This window comes from Siphateles boraxobius, unplaced genomic scaffold (assembly GCF_051911475.1).
Source record: "Siphateles boraxobius isolate OS27281-9 unplaced genomic scaffold, OSU_SipBor_1 19, whole genome shotgun sequence".
Taxonomy (NCBI): domain Eukaryota; kingdom Metazoa; phylum Chordata; class Actinopteri; order Cypriniformes; family Leuciscidae; genus Siphateles; species Siphateles boraxobius.
The window spans coordinates 19,830,919-19,845,688 of record NW_027508799.1 but is presented as its reverse complement, the minus strand read 5'-3'; the positions used below and the strand labels follow the sequence as shown (position 1 = coordinate 19,845,688).

Here is a 14,770-nt window from a genome sequence, read left to right as displayed (position 1 = left end):
ACTGTATGTAGTTTAGAAAAACACCTCAGCTCAGACACGTGCATTACTGTTGGGAATTGTTGTATTTTTGCACTTTGATATTGACTTGTCGGTCACAATTGAACAGATCTTGTCTTTGAAAGGTTTTTTTGTTTTTTTATCATACAGCATGCAAAAAGTGTGCAATGGAAACGGTGAAGAGTCGTCCTCGCATGGCGCCACGATGGATGAGACCGACATGAGTCAGGTTACATAAAACGGTCACATTCAACCATTAGCGTTAAGGCAAAGAAATGTGATATTAGGCAAGCATCACATCATGACATGCTGTAAACACATCTAAGTATGAGACAAACTCACAAGCTTGCTATGAAAGGCACATTCTCATGTTAACATACATTCTACAAATTACAATCATACAAATACAAGACAACTACATTATTTTAGTAGTACAACATGTGGCATAGGTAATATTATCATTGTAAACTTAAACAAATGAAAACTACTGACCGTGAAAATTCGTTCTTTTTATTAAATGAGCTAACGTAAGGCCCAAAACATACTCTACCCAAATACTTAAATGTGCGAACGGCAGTTGGTTACGCAAGCTCAGCATTCAGGATTTTTTGGCAAAACAGTTTTAGTGCATCACAATGGTGATGGAAATGCTCATTTTATATCAATTTTAGATTAACTTTATGGCGATGCTTCATATGTCGCAAAAAATAGTTTAGAAACACTTATTTATCGCAAAATCATTCATTACGAAACAAAATGCAACAAAATATTCAGTGTTACTACAAGTATCTTCTTAGCCTAGCTTCTTACTGAATGGTTGTTTGTTCTTTCAGGTCATCTACTGTCATGGCGGATCAACGGTTCGAAGATATTTTAGCTTCGCAACTTAGCTACGTTAGTTATAGTGTCAGCATGCTTATACTGTAGCAAGCTACCTAAATAACAGGTACTTTATCGCATTAATCTATCATGAGCACTGAGGCTTGCTATCGCCAAAGTGACACAAAAACGCACACCAAGTCTGCACAACAGGACCGCACTCGTGCAATGCGCTTGCTTACTTGCGTAAAGTATGTTTCTGGCCTAAGGCACTACAAAGCATCCAGATGGGCCATATATTCAAATATTGGTTTTCACAGGGAGGTGTGTGAAGAAAAATATTACAGTTTGTAAGCAAAGTTGTCATGGTGTGTCAGTATTTTTTTTACTTAGTTTTACAAGATTTGGGCCAAGGAATTAATTACCTTCATAAAAGGTTGTGTTTGGCATCTAATTTGAATTTGTCAGAAAGCGATTTATAAAATACTTACTTCTTTTTAAGCCTGCGATCTTTCTCTGCCTGTGTTCCCAGCTTTCCAACCGCAATATCCTGACCCATAAGCTCAGGATCGGATACGTTTCCTATTGATGGAGAAGATCCATTAACCAATCATCTGATAATGTTAGTGTGGTCATTATATTTATATTCAACTCTAGATCAGTATTTTATCAGATTGAATCAGTATTGAAAAGGACTGCGATATACCAACATCATGTCATAGAGCTTAACCCTGAATTTAAGCCAGACCCCCACCCCCCACCCCTTTAATAGTTTATATGTCTCTATCTATGGTGCTGTGTCTATGTCTGTACCTTGTCCTGGTCCCATAATCTCTTTCCCCAGCTGCCCCAGTCTGGCCTTTTCTTTCTTCCCAAACAGTCGTCCGATGGAGGACTTGATGCCTTTCTTTTTCGGCTGTTTGTGAAGGGAGTCCTGGCTGCTGGCTACACTGCTCAGAGCACTGGCTTCCGTCTCTAATGTGGCCGTCAGCCTGGGGACAGTCAATCACATCAACAGTGTCAAAGTCGAGTTATGTTTGTACACAGCACGTGTCCAGCTGCTGTCAGGCGTCTTTTTGCCTTCTCACCGTGCGTCATTGTGCGAAGAAGCGGGTAGCGTGTGGGTCATGCGGACATGGCGAGGTGTGGGAGGCGGAGAGGTCTCGCATTTGATGGTTGCCTTGTCCTCTCGACCGTCCTCGTCCACTGCTGCGATCTGTGAGGGAAAGAAAACTCTGGTGTCTTCCAATATTGCGCACTGTTCCAAATTTAATTAAGAAAGTCTTTTTAAATTCCCCCAAAATGTAGTTCACCCAATGTGTCATTTATTCACTCCCGTGTCGTTCCAAAACTATGACTTTTTTTTCTGTGGAATATAAATTAAGATATTTTGAGACATGGAATTCAATTAAATTCATAGAAAGTCAATGGGCTCCAATGTTGTTTGTTCTTCAAAAATATCACTATCCGCAGAAGAAAGTAAGTCATACAGGATTGGAACGACATGAAGATGAGTTTTTGGGTTGAAAACAGGATGTGTTTTATATGTATTTTTCATTCTAAATTAACCATAAAGATGTTTTCATACAACATACATTTAGTGTATTCCAGAAACCTTAGATATGAATAATTAATGTTAATAATAATATTAATAATAAGCAATAATAAGCAATGCCTTCCGTACACTGAAAACAATTCTAATTATGAGTAACTATGAATAATTGATTACTTATATTTATATACATTTATTAATACTTATTTACTGCTATGATTCTCAATATTATTGTTTTATTAAGCAGCACAAATATCTAAACCAATATAAATGTGCTTAAAGAGTAAAATGGTGTAGAATAATTAATTTAAATTAAGTTAATTTGCCAGTGCCATTAATAAACCTCTGTGTTATACTTATTCATTCCAGATCAACGCCCTGTTGAACTATAACAGGTACAGTACAATTCAGTTCTTTCTCGTGAATTTTTTGAATACATTAGAAATTTTTCCCTACCCTGGTGTCCTCTATGGTGCCTATGAAAATAATCATGGCAAATACATGAGCTCTTTCGTATAGGGATTTTTAAGTAGTACCTTTCTCCTGTGCTTCCGCAAGTCACTAGGCTGCAGAACAGAAAAGATAAAACATTAACAGCTTTCTGCCTGTTAAAGGACTCGACAGTCATAAAGCATTCAAAGCAACTCAACGTGTTGATAAAGAAACTGCAGAGAAAATCATAGAAAAGCTGTAATACAGAATTTGACTGAGAGATTTCATACCGTTTCATTTGTGGATTAACCAGCACTACAACTTGCATGAAAATCTTTTCCCAAAGATGTTCAAGTAATTTGTTTTAAATTAAACAAATATTCTTAAAGAGGTCATATACATTTTAAAAAAAATTAAATAAATAAATAAATAAAAAATTCATTTCCAATGACCATTTCTTCCATCTACGGTCAGCACAGCTGATATCTAAAAATATCAAAGAAAATGTACTGTAAATCCTCATGATATGACCCCTATAGGAAAGAGATACGCGTGAGCTCGTATACCAGTGTCATGACCCCCATGCGCTCCATGTCGCGGGCCGGGCTCCGGGTGAGTTTGGGGGTGGAGTGTCCGCTGGGAGGTGAGGAGGAGGCGAGGGAGGATGCGGTGGCCGAGGCAGTCATGGAGGCTCCGGGATGATGAAGCCGCGCCAGGTTCAGACCCTCCAGGCTCACGCTGGCCACGCGGTTCTCTATTTCCTCTGCCCTCAGTTCTGTCGACTCCTTCTCTTCTTGGATCAGCCTAGAGAAACAAGAGAAAAAGAGTTTAGCCCACAGTGAGTTAGGAAGTATTTGATGATAATCTACTAGCATTTTGATTTACAACATTACTGGAAGTACTAAGCTTGCTGGGTGAAAATATGTAACCATTTTTGGCACAAATACTACAAACACTGTAACTACTAATTATCCCTTAGTGCAATGGATATCACCAACTGAAAAGCTTTGAACTTTAAACACAGAAAAGTTACAAAATGAAGGCAATAACAAGCTCAGAGAGACAGAGAAATAATAACAGGCTTGTGCTTTACTGGCCGAAGACTGATGCGGTTGGTTTCAGTCAGTGAAGACTTGAGGATACGAACCGACCATACTCAAGGATGGCAAACTGCAGTTCGCAGATCTAATGTTCGACAGCTCTTGTAGTGGATGTTTTTCATGGGCTCAGATTATTGAATATCTTGTAAAGCAACCATTGACTGGGCTGCAAACAATTAAACATTGACCATTTGTCAAGCATTTAACATGTTTACAGTTGGTTGTAAGGCATTCAACGGTTTTGTGTCTTTTAGCCGAACACCAAAGCTGGTGCTTTATCAAAAGTGGACCACTAATGGGAGAAGTAAACAGCCTGCAGGAGACCATCTTTCTTCCTGTGGTAATCAAAACAACCAGCACATATTATAGGCACAGTTTAATAGAACAGTGAGCTGTATTTGTACACTGGTAATCAAATAAAGTTGGACACACATACTGTATATATACATATATATATATACTATATATACATTATATATGAGGTTGTGTATTTTTTATAAACCAGTTTTACATTCAGGGGGCTCCCGACCAAAAATAAATGTGGGAAATAACTGGACAGAACCATCTAAAAAATTCAAAGTTGTCTGCAGTGAGTGGCTCTTAGCGAATCTAAAATGACCTTTGAAACATAAAATACAACTAAAGTTCCATAAAAAAAAGGCTCAAGAAATACTTGCCGTCAGTTCTGTCCTCATCAAATATTAATCACACATTCCCACTGAATTGGACAAAATTCAAATTAGATCTCAATGAAAATTGGAGTCATACATTTGCTTTTGACAACTTTAGGTGCAAGTGCCCATCCGGTCTTAGGGTCTCCAATATGTGATGGAAATCGACAGACAGGACACAGCAATGACATATCAAACCAGACAGGTGATAGTGGTGTGATATTGAGGAGATGAGGAGACGTGAACTGCAAGAACAGCCGTTACATTTCAGCCAACCTATCTTGTTCAATCACAACTGGACAGCCTACAGGAGAAATCCTGAGCTTTGGCTAATATTTAAATCAGCATATACGCTGCCTGAAGGCACAACTCTGCTTTCTGCAGGACCTTTTATTGTTTTTAATTCAATCTAGGACTTGCGTGTAGCAGAATCCTGATTCTGAGTCTGTAGAAATGTACAAGTTTTAATAAATTTGACAGTTAAAACAAAAACACAAAAAAAGGTTATATGTAGGTTATGGAGGGAATCTTTAATAATAAATCTACACTTTTAAGACACAAAGTTGACTAATTCAATCCCGCACGCTGTTATTTTCTCATAAAAGCTACTGGGATGATAGTCAAGGAACTTGTCACTGTCAATGTACAAGGAATCAATGTACAGTAAAAGTCACTTTGATGAAAGTCATCTAATAAATGGCAAATAAACACTTTGAATAAACAAAAATCAGATGTAAATATTTATAGGAGAATTAGTGAGTGAAAAGAATGATCTGTAAGCGCCAGTAAAAATGCAGGAAAGAATAGCCGTAAATGAGATTTAAAAAAAATCAACTTTTTTATCAACAATATCAACTTTCAAAACAACTTTTAAAATCTGAACATAATTTAAAACTCAAGGCATCATGCACTTGCCGACTTTGTAATTGACTAAAGAAAAAAACTGCATCATACACAAAACGACTAGACTAGACGATTACTAGACTTTCAAATTGTTTGGAACACAACAAACTCATGCAGTAACATATACACTCACCTAAAGGATTATTAGGAACACCTGTTCAATTTCTCATTAATGCAATTATCTAATCAACCAATCACATGGCAGTTGCTTCAATGCATTTAGGGGTGTGGTCCTGGTCAAGACAATCTCATGAACTCCAAACTGAATGTCAGAATGGGAAAGAAAGGTGATTCAAGCAATTTTGAGCGTAGCATGGTTGTTGGTGCCAGACGGGCCGGTCTGAGTATTTCACAATCTGCTCAGTTACTGGGATTTTCACGCACAACCATTTCTAGGGTTTACAAAGAATGGTGTGAAAAGGGAAAAACATCCAGTATGCGGCAGTCCTGTGGGCGAAAATGCCTTGTTGATGCTAGAGGTCAGAGGAGAATGGGCCGACTGATTCAAGCTGATAGAAGAGCAACTTTGACTGAAATAACCACTCGTTACAACCGAGGTATGCAGCAAAGCATTTGTGAAGCCACAACACGCACAACCTGGAGGCGGATGGGCTACAACAGCAGAAGACCCCACCGGGTACCACTCATCTCCACTACAAATAGGAAAAAGAGGCTACAATTTGCAAGAGCTAACCAAAATTGGACAGTTGAAGACTGGAAAAATGTTGCCTGGTCTGATGAGTCTCGATTTCTGTTGAGACATTCAGTGGTAGAGTCAGAATTTGGTGTAAACAGAATGAGAACATGGATCCATCATGCCTTGTTACCCCTGTGCAGGCTGGTGGTGAAGGTGTAATGGTGTGGGGGATGTTTTCTTGGCACACTTTAGGCCCCTTAGTGCCAATTAAGCATCGTTTAAATGCCACGGCATACCTGAGCATTGTTTCTGACCATGTCCATCCCTTTATGGCCACCATGTACCCATCCTCTGATGGCTACTTTCAGCAGGATAATGCACCATGTCACAAAGCTCGAATCATTTCAAACTGGTTTCTTGAACATTACAATGAGTTCACTGTACTAAAATGGCCCCCACAGTCACCAGATCTCAACCCAATAGAGCATCTTTGGGATGTGGTGGAACGGGAGCTTCGTGCCCTGGATGTGCATCCCACAAATCTCCATCAACTGCAAGATGCTATCCTATCAATATGGGCCAACATTTCTAAAGAATGCTTTCAGCACCTTGTTGAATCAATGCCACGTAGAACTAAGGCAGTTCTGAAGGCGAAAGGGGGTCAAACACAGTATTAGTACGGTGTTCCTAATAATCCTTTAGGTGAGTGTACCTCTTTTCTAGGGGATGCATAACAAATAAAATCGACATAAAATATCAAATATTTGATATCCTCTGAGTGGAAAAAATCAATATGTGAAACCAAACACATCGGAGGCTGTGCCCATCATACACCGCACGATTTTCTGTGAAAATCTGTTAACTCTGACTGCACAAAATCTACAGACTTGCTCTGACTTTCGGCAACTAGCGTCGACTCCACCAGACTGTAAAATAGAGGAAAGATCTGGAAAAATGTTGTGTAGTGTATTCCAGCCTTAACCAGATTAAAAAGACCACTGAGGTCTGATTTATGAGCTTGTGACTGTGGAATTTTAAATAACATATAAATTATGTTTTCAGAGAAAATTAGTAAAAGTTGATTTTAATCTAATGCTAAATGTAGGTCTGCACGATTCATGCTAAAATGTGAATCACGATTTTTCTCCATGGGAATTGAGATCACGATTCTCATTTTTTCAACCAAAATTTACTGCACTCAAGTACAAAAAAAAAACAAAAAAAAACACAGGACATTCAGTATAATAAAGTGCAGGAGTAACAAAAAAATGTCTTTGTCTATTTCTTTGTTTTATAATATAACTTTGCTTTTCATTTATTACTTAAAGCTCACTTGAAGTTTTTCGATAGCTACATTAAAAACTAATAGCCTAACTGATAAAGTTCACTCATTATTTAAAACAAGTGAAAAGTCATTAATAAAATAAGAACAAATACACAAATTACAAGCAGAGATGAATACTAAATAACAAAGTTTACAGGTCTAACAGTAGTATTCAGGTACAGAAATTAAGCCTAAATGTAAAGTAACACTATTTGTTCACTGTATAAATTAAATATAGTTTCATCTTTGTTAAATCTGTATTTTGTTTTTTTATTAATATTAATAACACAGAAAACAGTGTATGTATAGTATATATATATTAAGTGTGTGCTGTCACTTTGAGACCGACTGCACAGACATCCCTTTCTTTCTCAACTGTTCACTTATCACATAAACGAGAGAATAGTTGTTGAGACGTCCATTTAGACAGGTATTTTGACAATTTTGTGTTTATGTGTCCAAGAGGAATCAATTCTGTATTCGAGCGCTGTCTGAAACGCGCCTCTCTCTCTCTCTCTCTCTGTGCGCTTCGAGTGTGCGTGGCTGGGGGCTCTGCGCACAGATAATGCGCGAGTCCCAGTTTTCGTCTCTTCTTCTGCGATTAAAATTGTTTGAATGTGTAAATTGGCAAGACAATACACGTCCAAATGATAAACTTTCACTCTATGATGGTTATATTTAGCAGTTAATCCGCGAATCACATGCGTGCCGAACCGCAGAACCGAAGTGCGATCCATTCCATCCTTAGCGCCTTATCTCGTTGAATATCATTGGCAGAATCATAGAAATGCAAGATTAAGATCGCATGGGGGGTTGAATCGAGATTGCGATCTTTTAACGATTAATCGTGCAGCCCTAGCTAAATGCATCACAAGAACAAAAAAACATGTTTTTTCATTAAATAATAAAAATAATCCCACCATAACAGAGAGTCATAAAAGATATTTCAGGCCCCACAACTACATTTGTCAGTGTAACAAATTACTTGCTTTTGTTATCCAACCAGGGCTATATTTCTCTGCTAGACCTAAAATCTGCATTTGAGAAATCATTAAAATTCTTTCGGACAGGCTTGAAAATCTCGTTGGAATTTTTGGACAGATGCCTACCTGGTTTAGATCCTACCTTTAGTACTGTAAATGAACAAACCTAACAATGCTAAAGAAGGTGTGCAGCAAGGGTCAGTCTTAAGCCCCTCGATTTTCACACAATTTTCCTTGGTGACCTTTGAGGTGATAGGTTTAAGGAATATAATGTTCTTACGTTGCTATACAGATGTATTACATAACAGACATTAAAGCCATTTGAAAGTAATACCTCTTCTCAATCTCTGAGTAGACAATTAAGACACACTTTTTAACCCAAGTCTTCAACGGGTGCAGTGGTCACAATGAATAGACTGACCGGATCTCTTTATTGATGGCATCCAGTTGTTCTTGCAGCATCATTGCCAGAGTTTGAGCATCTGAATGTCCTCCAGGAGACAGTAGATCCATCGAGCTGAAAAGGGTCTCTCGGTCATCGTCATCAATATCCGACATCTCCGTGTCGCTCTCAAATGGGTGGCCGCCCAGGATGCCAAGTTGCTGAGAGCGCCATTCGTGCTCTCCCAGAGACTTAGCCTGCAGGGAGATGAAAAAGAAGCAGAAAGAAGTGATGTTCAGTATAAAGCTAAAGAAACAAGGGGTGAAGAGCTCCTACCTTCTGTTCGTCAGTACGTAACCCCAGACGCCCTCTCCTGGGTCTGCGGATCACCTTGGTGGAGCGATAATGGTCAGACTGTGTCTCAGCAAGAGAACCCAGAGAGAAACGCAGATCTCCGGAAGCATCCAGATGGGATCTGGAATCAAGACCACAATCCATCATGAAGACATTTAGAATTTAGACACATTAAATAAACTTTTCAATGCTAAAATGTCATTTGCAATGAAATAACAACATAAAATCATACAGGGGAATCAAAATTGCCATAAGTAATTTAATTAATATCACTGCATAGAGAGGGTAACATTACCTCTGTTCCAAAATCTAGTGAGCTGCATTGCTGTCTACATAAGCACTAGGTCTTAACCAATATTGGAACTTAATGAGTGACTGATCTGGAACAGCACAGGCAGCAACTCTAACTGCCACATAAATCCCCATGGGAAGTATACGAGAAACTTTACTCTTGATTCCAGTAAAATTTGAAGATGATGCTAAGCTAAAATCCCAATACTCCAATAGAACGCAATGGTGGGGGAAAATAGATTTTTTTAGTGGCCTTGGATCTGGAATTATTTTTCACAATCATTTCCGCATAGGTGTTTTTTTTATGTCTTAGTTAAAGAGTTATAAGCCATGAACCAAACCAACCAGCTATGAGATGAATCATAACATTACAAACTTTGATTTGAAACATAAACTTAAAAATAATAAAAGATTTTTACTTCCAGAACCCGACTTTTGCATAAACATACATTTTGGATGAATTAATATTTTTTTAATTATATCTCTATTTTTTTATCCATAGTTTTCTAATATTTTATCTATTTATAGTCAGCATTTCTCAACTTTTTTATTTTTATTTACCTCATAGCAATGCACCCTTACATACATGCGATGCTGCTGCTAATGTTGCTGCCAAATGTTGTGGAACAGCCTTCATGTCGAGTGCACATCTATGATGCCTTAAAATTCTGTCGAGCTTGTTGGGTTTTGGAACAGAGCTACTGTTTATTGGAAAAGTGTAGTTCTTAGTTTCATGATTTCAGTCTCACCGTGACAGTGAGTGCTCTGTAAGGGATCCAGCCCTCAACCGGTACTGATCCAGCTCAGATCTCAGTTTCTCGATCTCATCCGAGAGATGAGACTACAACCGCAAAGCACATTAAAGTTTCATTTTACTCAGAATTGGTGGCAAAACATTGCATTCAAATTTGTTCAGCCAAGCTAGTTTTTGGAAAATAAAAACTAATGACCTTTTCTTGAATGGAGTCTTCTAACTGCTTCCTGTAGTTATCGGAGTCTTGTATTAGCACATTCTGAAAGAGAAGCAATGGAACGGTATGAGTGATTGACGTGGTCGGAAGTCATTGGTACTGACGGTTGGATCGTCTCCCACCTTCTCCTCAAGAGCGGACATCCTCTCTTTCAGGTGGAGCTGTAATCGTTCGTTGGACTCGGTCAAGAGTCTGTCCACAGTGTCTGACAGACGCTTGTTGTGTTCCTCGTTCATCTTCTCTCTCTGTCGAGCCTGAGGAAACACAATACACCATTTTATCTATAAAACATTTTATTTTAACACACACATATCAAATATTTTATAATTTTACATTTCTCTTTTTTTTCTGTTTATATGTGTGGAAAGATTTAGTGTTAAATCAGTAAAGACAATGTTTCTGGTTCGGAATGAAATACTATACCATACTATACTATACTATTTACACTATATATTGCATGCTAAAAAAAAATTTAAATAGTATGTTGAAATGTGGTCATATGACCTGAGTACATTGCATGTTTAACCCTCAGAGACCCAAGCATTGATATGTATGATGCTTTTTAGGAAGAAATCAGTTAAAAAAACATTCTGTGTAGGCAAAATTTGCATTGAGGTATAATTTGGAGAAACACTGCAAAAGTTCACTGTTTACTGATACAGTAAGTGAAAGTTTTGAATTCACAACACAGTTTGTAAAAAAAAAGAATGTTGCTATTTCTCTCACTCGCTCTCTCTCTTGAGTGTTTTAATTTCGTAAATGTTGCCCAGGTATGTAGGAAGTAGAAAAGTATATTTTGTATTTTTGGCAGTTCAATTAAATAATTAGAATTAGAATTAGACAATAATCATAGTTGACTTTGCTGTCAGTTTCTTCATCATACTGGAAATGGAAGGTCAAGGTAGAGTGCATTGCATTGTGGGATACTGTTTTCCACAAAGAATGCTGTTTTATAATACATATTTGGGTGGCAACTTGGATATTCCATATGAACAGAAAATCTACATTCTACACAATGTAAGCATACTGTAAAAATAGTACATAGCATACAAGTATGCAATACTAAAATATATTATTTAGTGATATAAAGTGATGTTGACCCTGAGCAGTTCTTGGTTCTTCTCCTCCAGCTGTCCCTCTAAATGTCTCATACGCTCCTCGATACTGCCATGCCTCTCCTCCGCCTGTACAACAAACACACACAATGTATTTTGTCAGATGAGAAAATGTAAATCCAGAAATTAGCCCAAACCAGCAGAGAAAGGACCCATGAACCCATGTGATGTTGGCTCGAATCAAAAAGAGAGTGTATGTTTGGTTTATAAGGTACCGTCACACCAAACACCACAGATATGGTTGAGCAGGTAAAGAGAAGGAGTGTTTATTTCCTTAAGCTTCTGTTCTCTCGTGGGTGAACAGAAAGAACCAAGTACGTCAGCAACTCATTAAAGCGAAGAAAATCCCAGCTGAGCATCACATGCAGCTGAAATACACCAGCAGTGAACAGACCCACAACCAAACAGAGCAAAGTGAAGTGAATGAAAGAGAGAGAGAGAGAGAGAGAGAGAGAGAGAGAGAGCGGCTTTCAGCCCCACCTTCCTAAGACTGCAGTTCATGTCCTGGAGTTTAGCTACCATGTTAGACTACCAAACCACACAATACAGAGAAATAACACACAATATTAATAATGAGAACCATATGAATAATTTCTATCAGTAAATGCTACCACAGCAGTTTGTTATCAGATGGTTTAAATACTGAACAAGTGTTTAATTTCTGTCTTGTACCTGCTTACTTTTTGTTTAAAGTCACCATGAAATCAAAATTCTTTTTTTTTAATAGAATATTGCATCATTTCTTATAAATCATTTATTCATTCATATCAAATATATATCTATATATATATATACATATATATATATATATATATATATATATATATATATATATATACATATATTATATATATTTTTTTTTTAAATGTGCTCATAAACTTTAATCAAAATAACTTATAACTTCCCCCTCCCTCTTGCAGCAACAGCTCTTCTCTTCTCTGATGATGTTTACTGCATGGATTGAGGGCGGGACAACCTGTCACTCACATGACATCACAGCAAACCACAAAAATCCAACATCTAATCATTCTCAATGGAAAAAATCAAGTCCCGCACCTACATTTTTTTTTTATTTGTGATTGTTGTACAAGTGGTAACACATGCCAGGCAAAGCAAAAAAAAAAAAAATGATATATTTAACCATATGGCCCTTTAAAACTTTCTGATCAGTACACACAACTGTACCACACAAGTTTGAAATACATTTCTACTGCTACTGATGATATTGTTTTTATGCTGATCAATGCACATAATAAATGTACACTAAGTGCAATATAATGCTTTGCACCAACCAGACCAAGAACTTTTAGAGCCTCTAAATGTGCAGTGGTCAGAAAGAGAAACCACCTCAAAAATGAACCTTGAACCCCTAGCCTGAATATTTGAGCCCAATATGGGCCGTAGTTTGATTGTCGCTCACTGAGTCTGAAGTAGTATTGTTTGTGTGATTCATTTGAGCAATAGTTAATTTTGATGGTTCACTTCAATATAAAAGTTAAAAAACAATTCACAAATTCATTTAAGAGTTATCATTCATAAGTGTTCCCAGATGTTCATGCACTTTACGTATTCAATTCATTAAATGCACAGCTAGTATTTGTGTGTGTGTGTGTGTGTGTGTGTGTGGTACCTTGGTGAGAGCTGCTATCCTCTGTGCTAGCTCAGCCTCGACTTCAGGCAGTGTCTCAGCTTTCCTCATGGTCTGCTGGAGCTTCTGTTCTGCCAACTCCAGCCGCTCCTGTAACTGCCTGTTCTTCTCTTCCATCTGTGGAAACACAAACACACACACACACACACACACACACACACACACACACACACACACACACACACACACACACACACACACACACACGCCTGATCAGAAAGAGTTTATCGAAAAATAGCAGACATCATAGGACGTTCCAGCTTCCACAGCAACAAGTGGATCAGCGTGGCCCTTTTCAGTGTGCCCAAACAAACAAAATTACATAACTGCCTATTTTTTGCCTGTTCTTAGAACAATTCAACTCTAGTGAGTGATAAACGGACATTGAAGCTGGCAGCACAAGTCACAATTCACTTATCTTATATGGAACAGTGTTGTTTTTGTCAACTACAAATAAACTACTTAACTAATTTAATTGAAATAAAGCTGAATATAGATAAAGCTAAAATATGAACAATATACAAAAAAAACTTAAGGAATATAAAATTTAAAATAAAATTTAAAATAAAATTATAAAATAAAATTTAGAAATGTTGCCATGGTGACTAACTGAAATAAAATAAGACAAAAACAAAACATTCTTTATACAAATAAATTAAACCTAAATCTAAAAAAATAATAAAAATGACAAAAGCACATGACAAATTACTAAAACTTAAACTGAAAATATATAAAAAATGTAAAAACAAATTCAAAACTATAAATACTAGAATAGTAAATAAAATATGCCAAAATAACAACTAAAATTCAGTCAACAAATTTGGTACAAAATGAGTAAATAATGACAGATTTTAAATTTTGTGTAATTTTTATAGTTACTTGATGGTTTGTCAAGTTTGCCATCCCCTTTCATCTCTGTAATATGTTCAAAACATTTATCTTTTTAGGCACTCAAGAAATCTTGGTAAATGATCATTTGGCAGGACAAGAAATGGTGTCATCTTGACCATGACATCAGCGGAACGGAATGTTCAGTTACAAATGGAATGACCGTTTGTCCATTATCAAGTTCAAAACATCTGTGCTTTCACACATGTATGAATACGGAAGTTAAGTAATTGCAACATATCGAAGCAATTTGAAAGAATACAAAAGGGAAATGGAGAAGCAAATTGGAAAACAAGGGGTCAAAACCTGACCTGTCTGAGGAACGCCTCCTTATTGGCTAGTTCGTTTTCCAGCTTGTCTGTGATGTCATGTAGCGACGTGGACTCTCTCTGGGCACTGAGATAGCGCTTCTCAAGAGTCACGATCCGTTCCTCCATGTCTTCTTTCTGACACATAGCCTGTATAAACACACAGATATATTGACAGACTGTTGGTTAGTAGACACACACCTAGGAAGCCCGCAGGTGTAATAGTCTGCTGTCAATCAAAAATCCTGCCCAATAATTACATACAGGCTTGAGGACAAATATCAACACAGGCATGGAGACAGACACACACACACACACACACACACACACACACACACACACACACACACACACACACACACACACACACACCATTATTGCCTTGGGCTGCCACA

General features: G+C 37.5%; 1 protein-coding gene across 9 annotated transcripts in view; it reads right to left on the bottom strand.

Moving 5' to 3' along the window:
- The window catches only part of ppfia2 (PTPRF interacting protein alpha 2), a 163,504-nt gene that overhangs the window by 21,708 nt on the left and 127,026 nt on the right, over positions 1–14,770 (bottom strand). For 5 of the 9 annotated variants that reach the window (XM_077234137.1, XM_077234139.1, XM_077234140.1 and 2 more), the window contains 13 exons: positions 14,379–14,525; positions 13,162–13,296; positions 11,517–11,600; positions 10,539–10,670; positions 10,396–10,458; positions 10,195–10,286; positions 9,137–9,275; positions 8,840–9,057; positions 3,367–3,604; positions 2,905–2,934; positions 1,905–2,032; positions 1,630–1,808; positions 1,308–1,398 (listed from right to left, as the gene is read on the bottom strand). In XM_077234137.1, the coding sequence (XP_077090252.1) occupies positions 1,308–1,398; positions 1,630–1,808; positions 1,905–2,032; positions 2,905–2,934; positions 3,367–3,604; positions 8,840–9,057; positions 9,137–9,275; positions 10,195–10,286; positions 10,396–10,458; positions 10,539–10,670; positions 11,517–11,600; positions 13,162–13,296; positions 14,379–14,525 (1,676 nt within the window). Of the gene's footprint in view, positions 1–1,307; positions 1,399–1,629; positions 1,809–1,904; positions 2,033–2,904; positions 2,935–3,366; positions 3,605–8,839; positions 9,058–9,136; positions 9,276–10,194; positions 10,287–10,395; positions 10,459–10,538; positions 10,671–11,516; positions 11,601–12,011; positions 12,060–13,161; positions 13,297–14,378; positions 14,526–14,770 lie in introns of all 9 variants that reach the window. The other 4 variants (XM_077234134.1, XM_077234135.1, XM_077234136.1 and 1 more) reach the window with 1 other exon arrangement.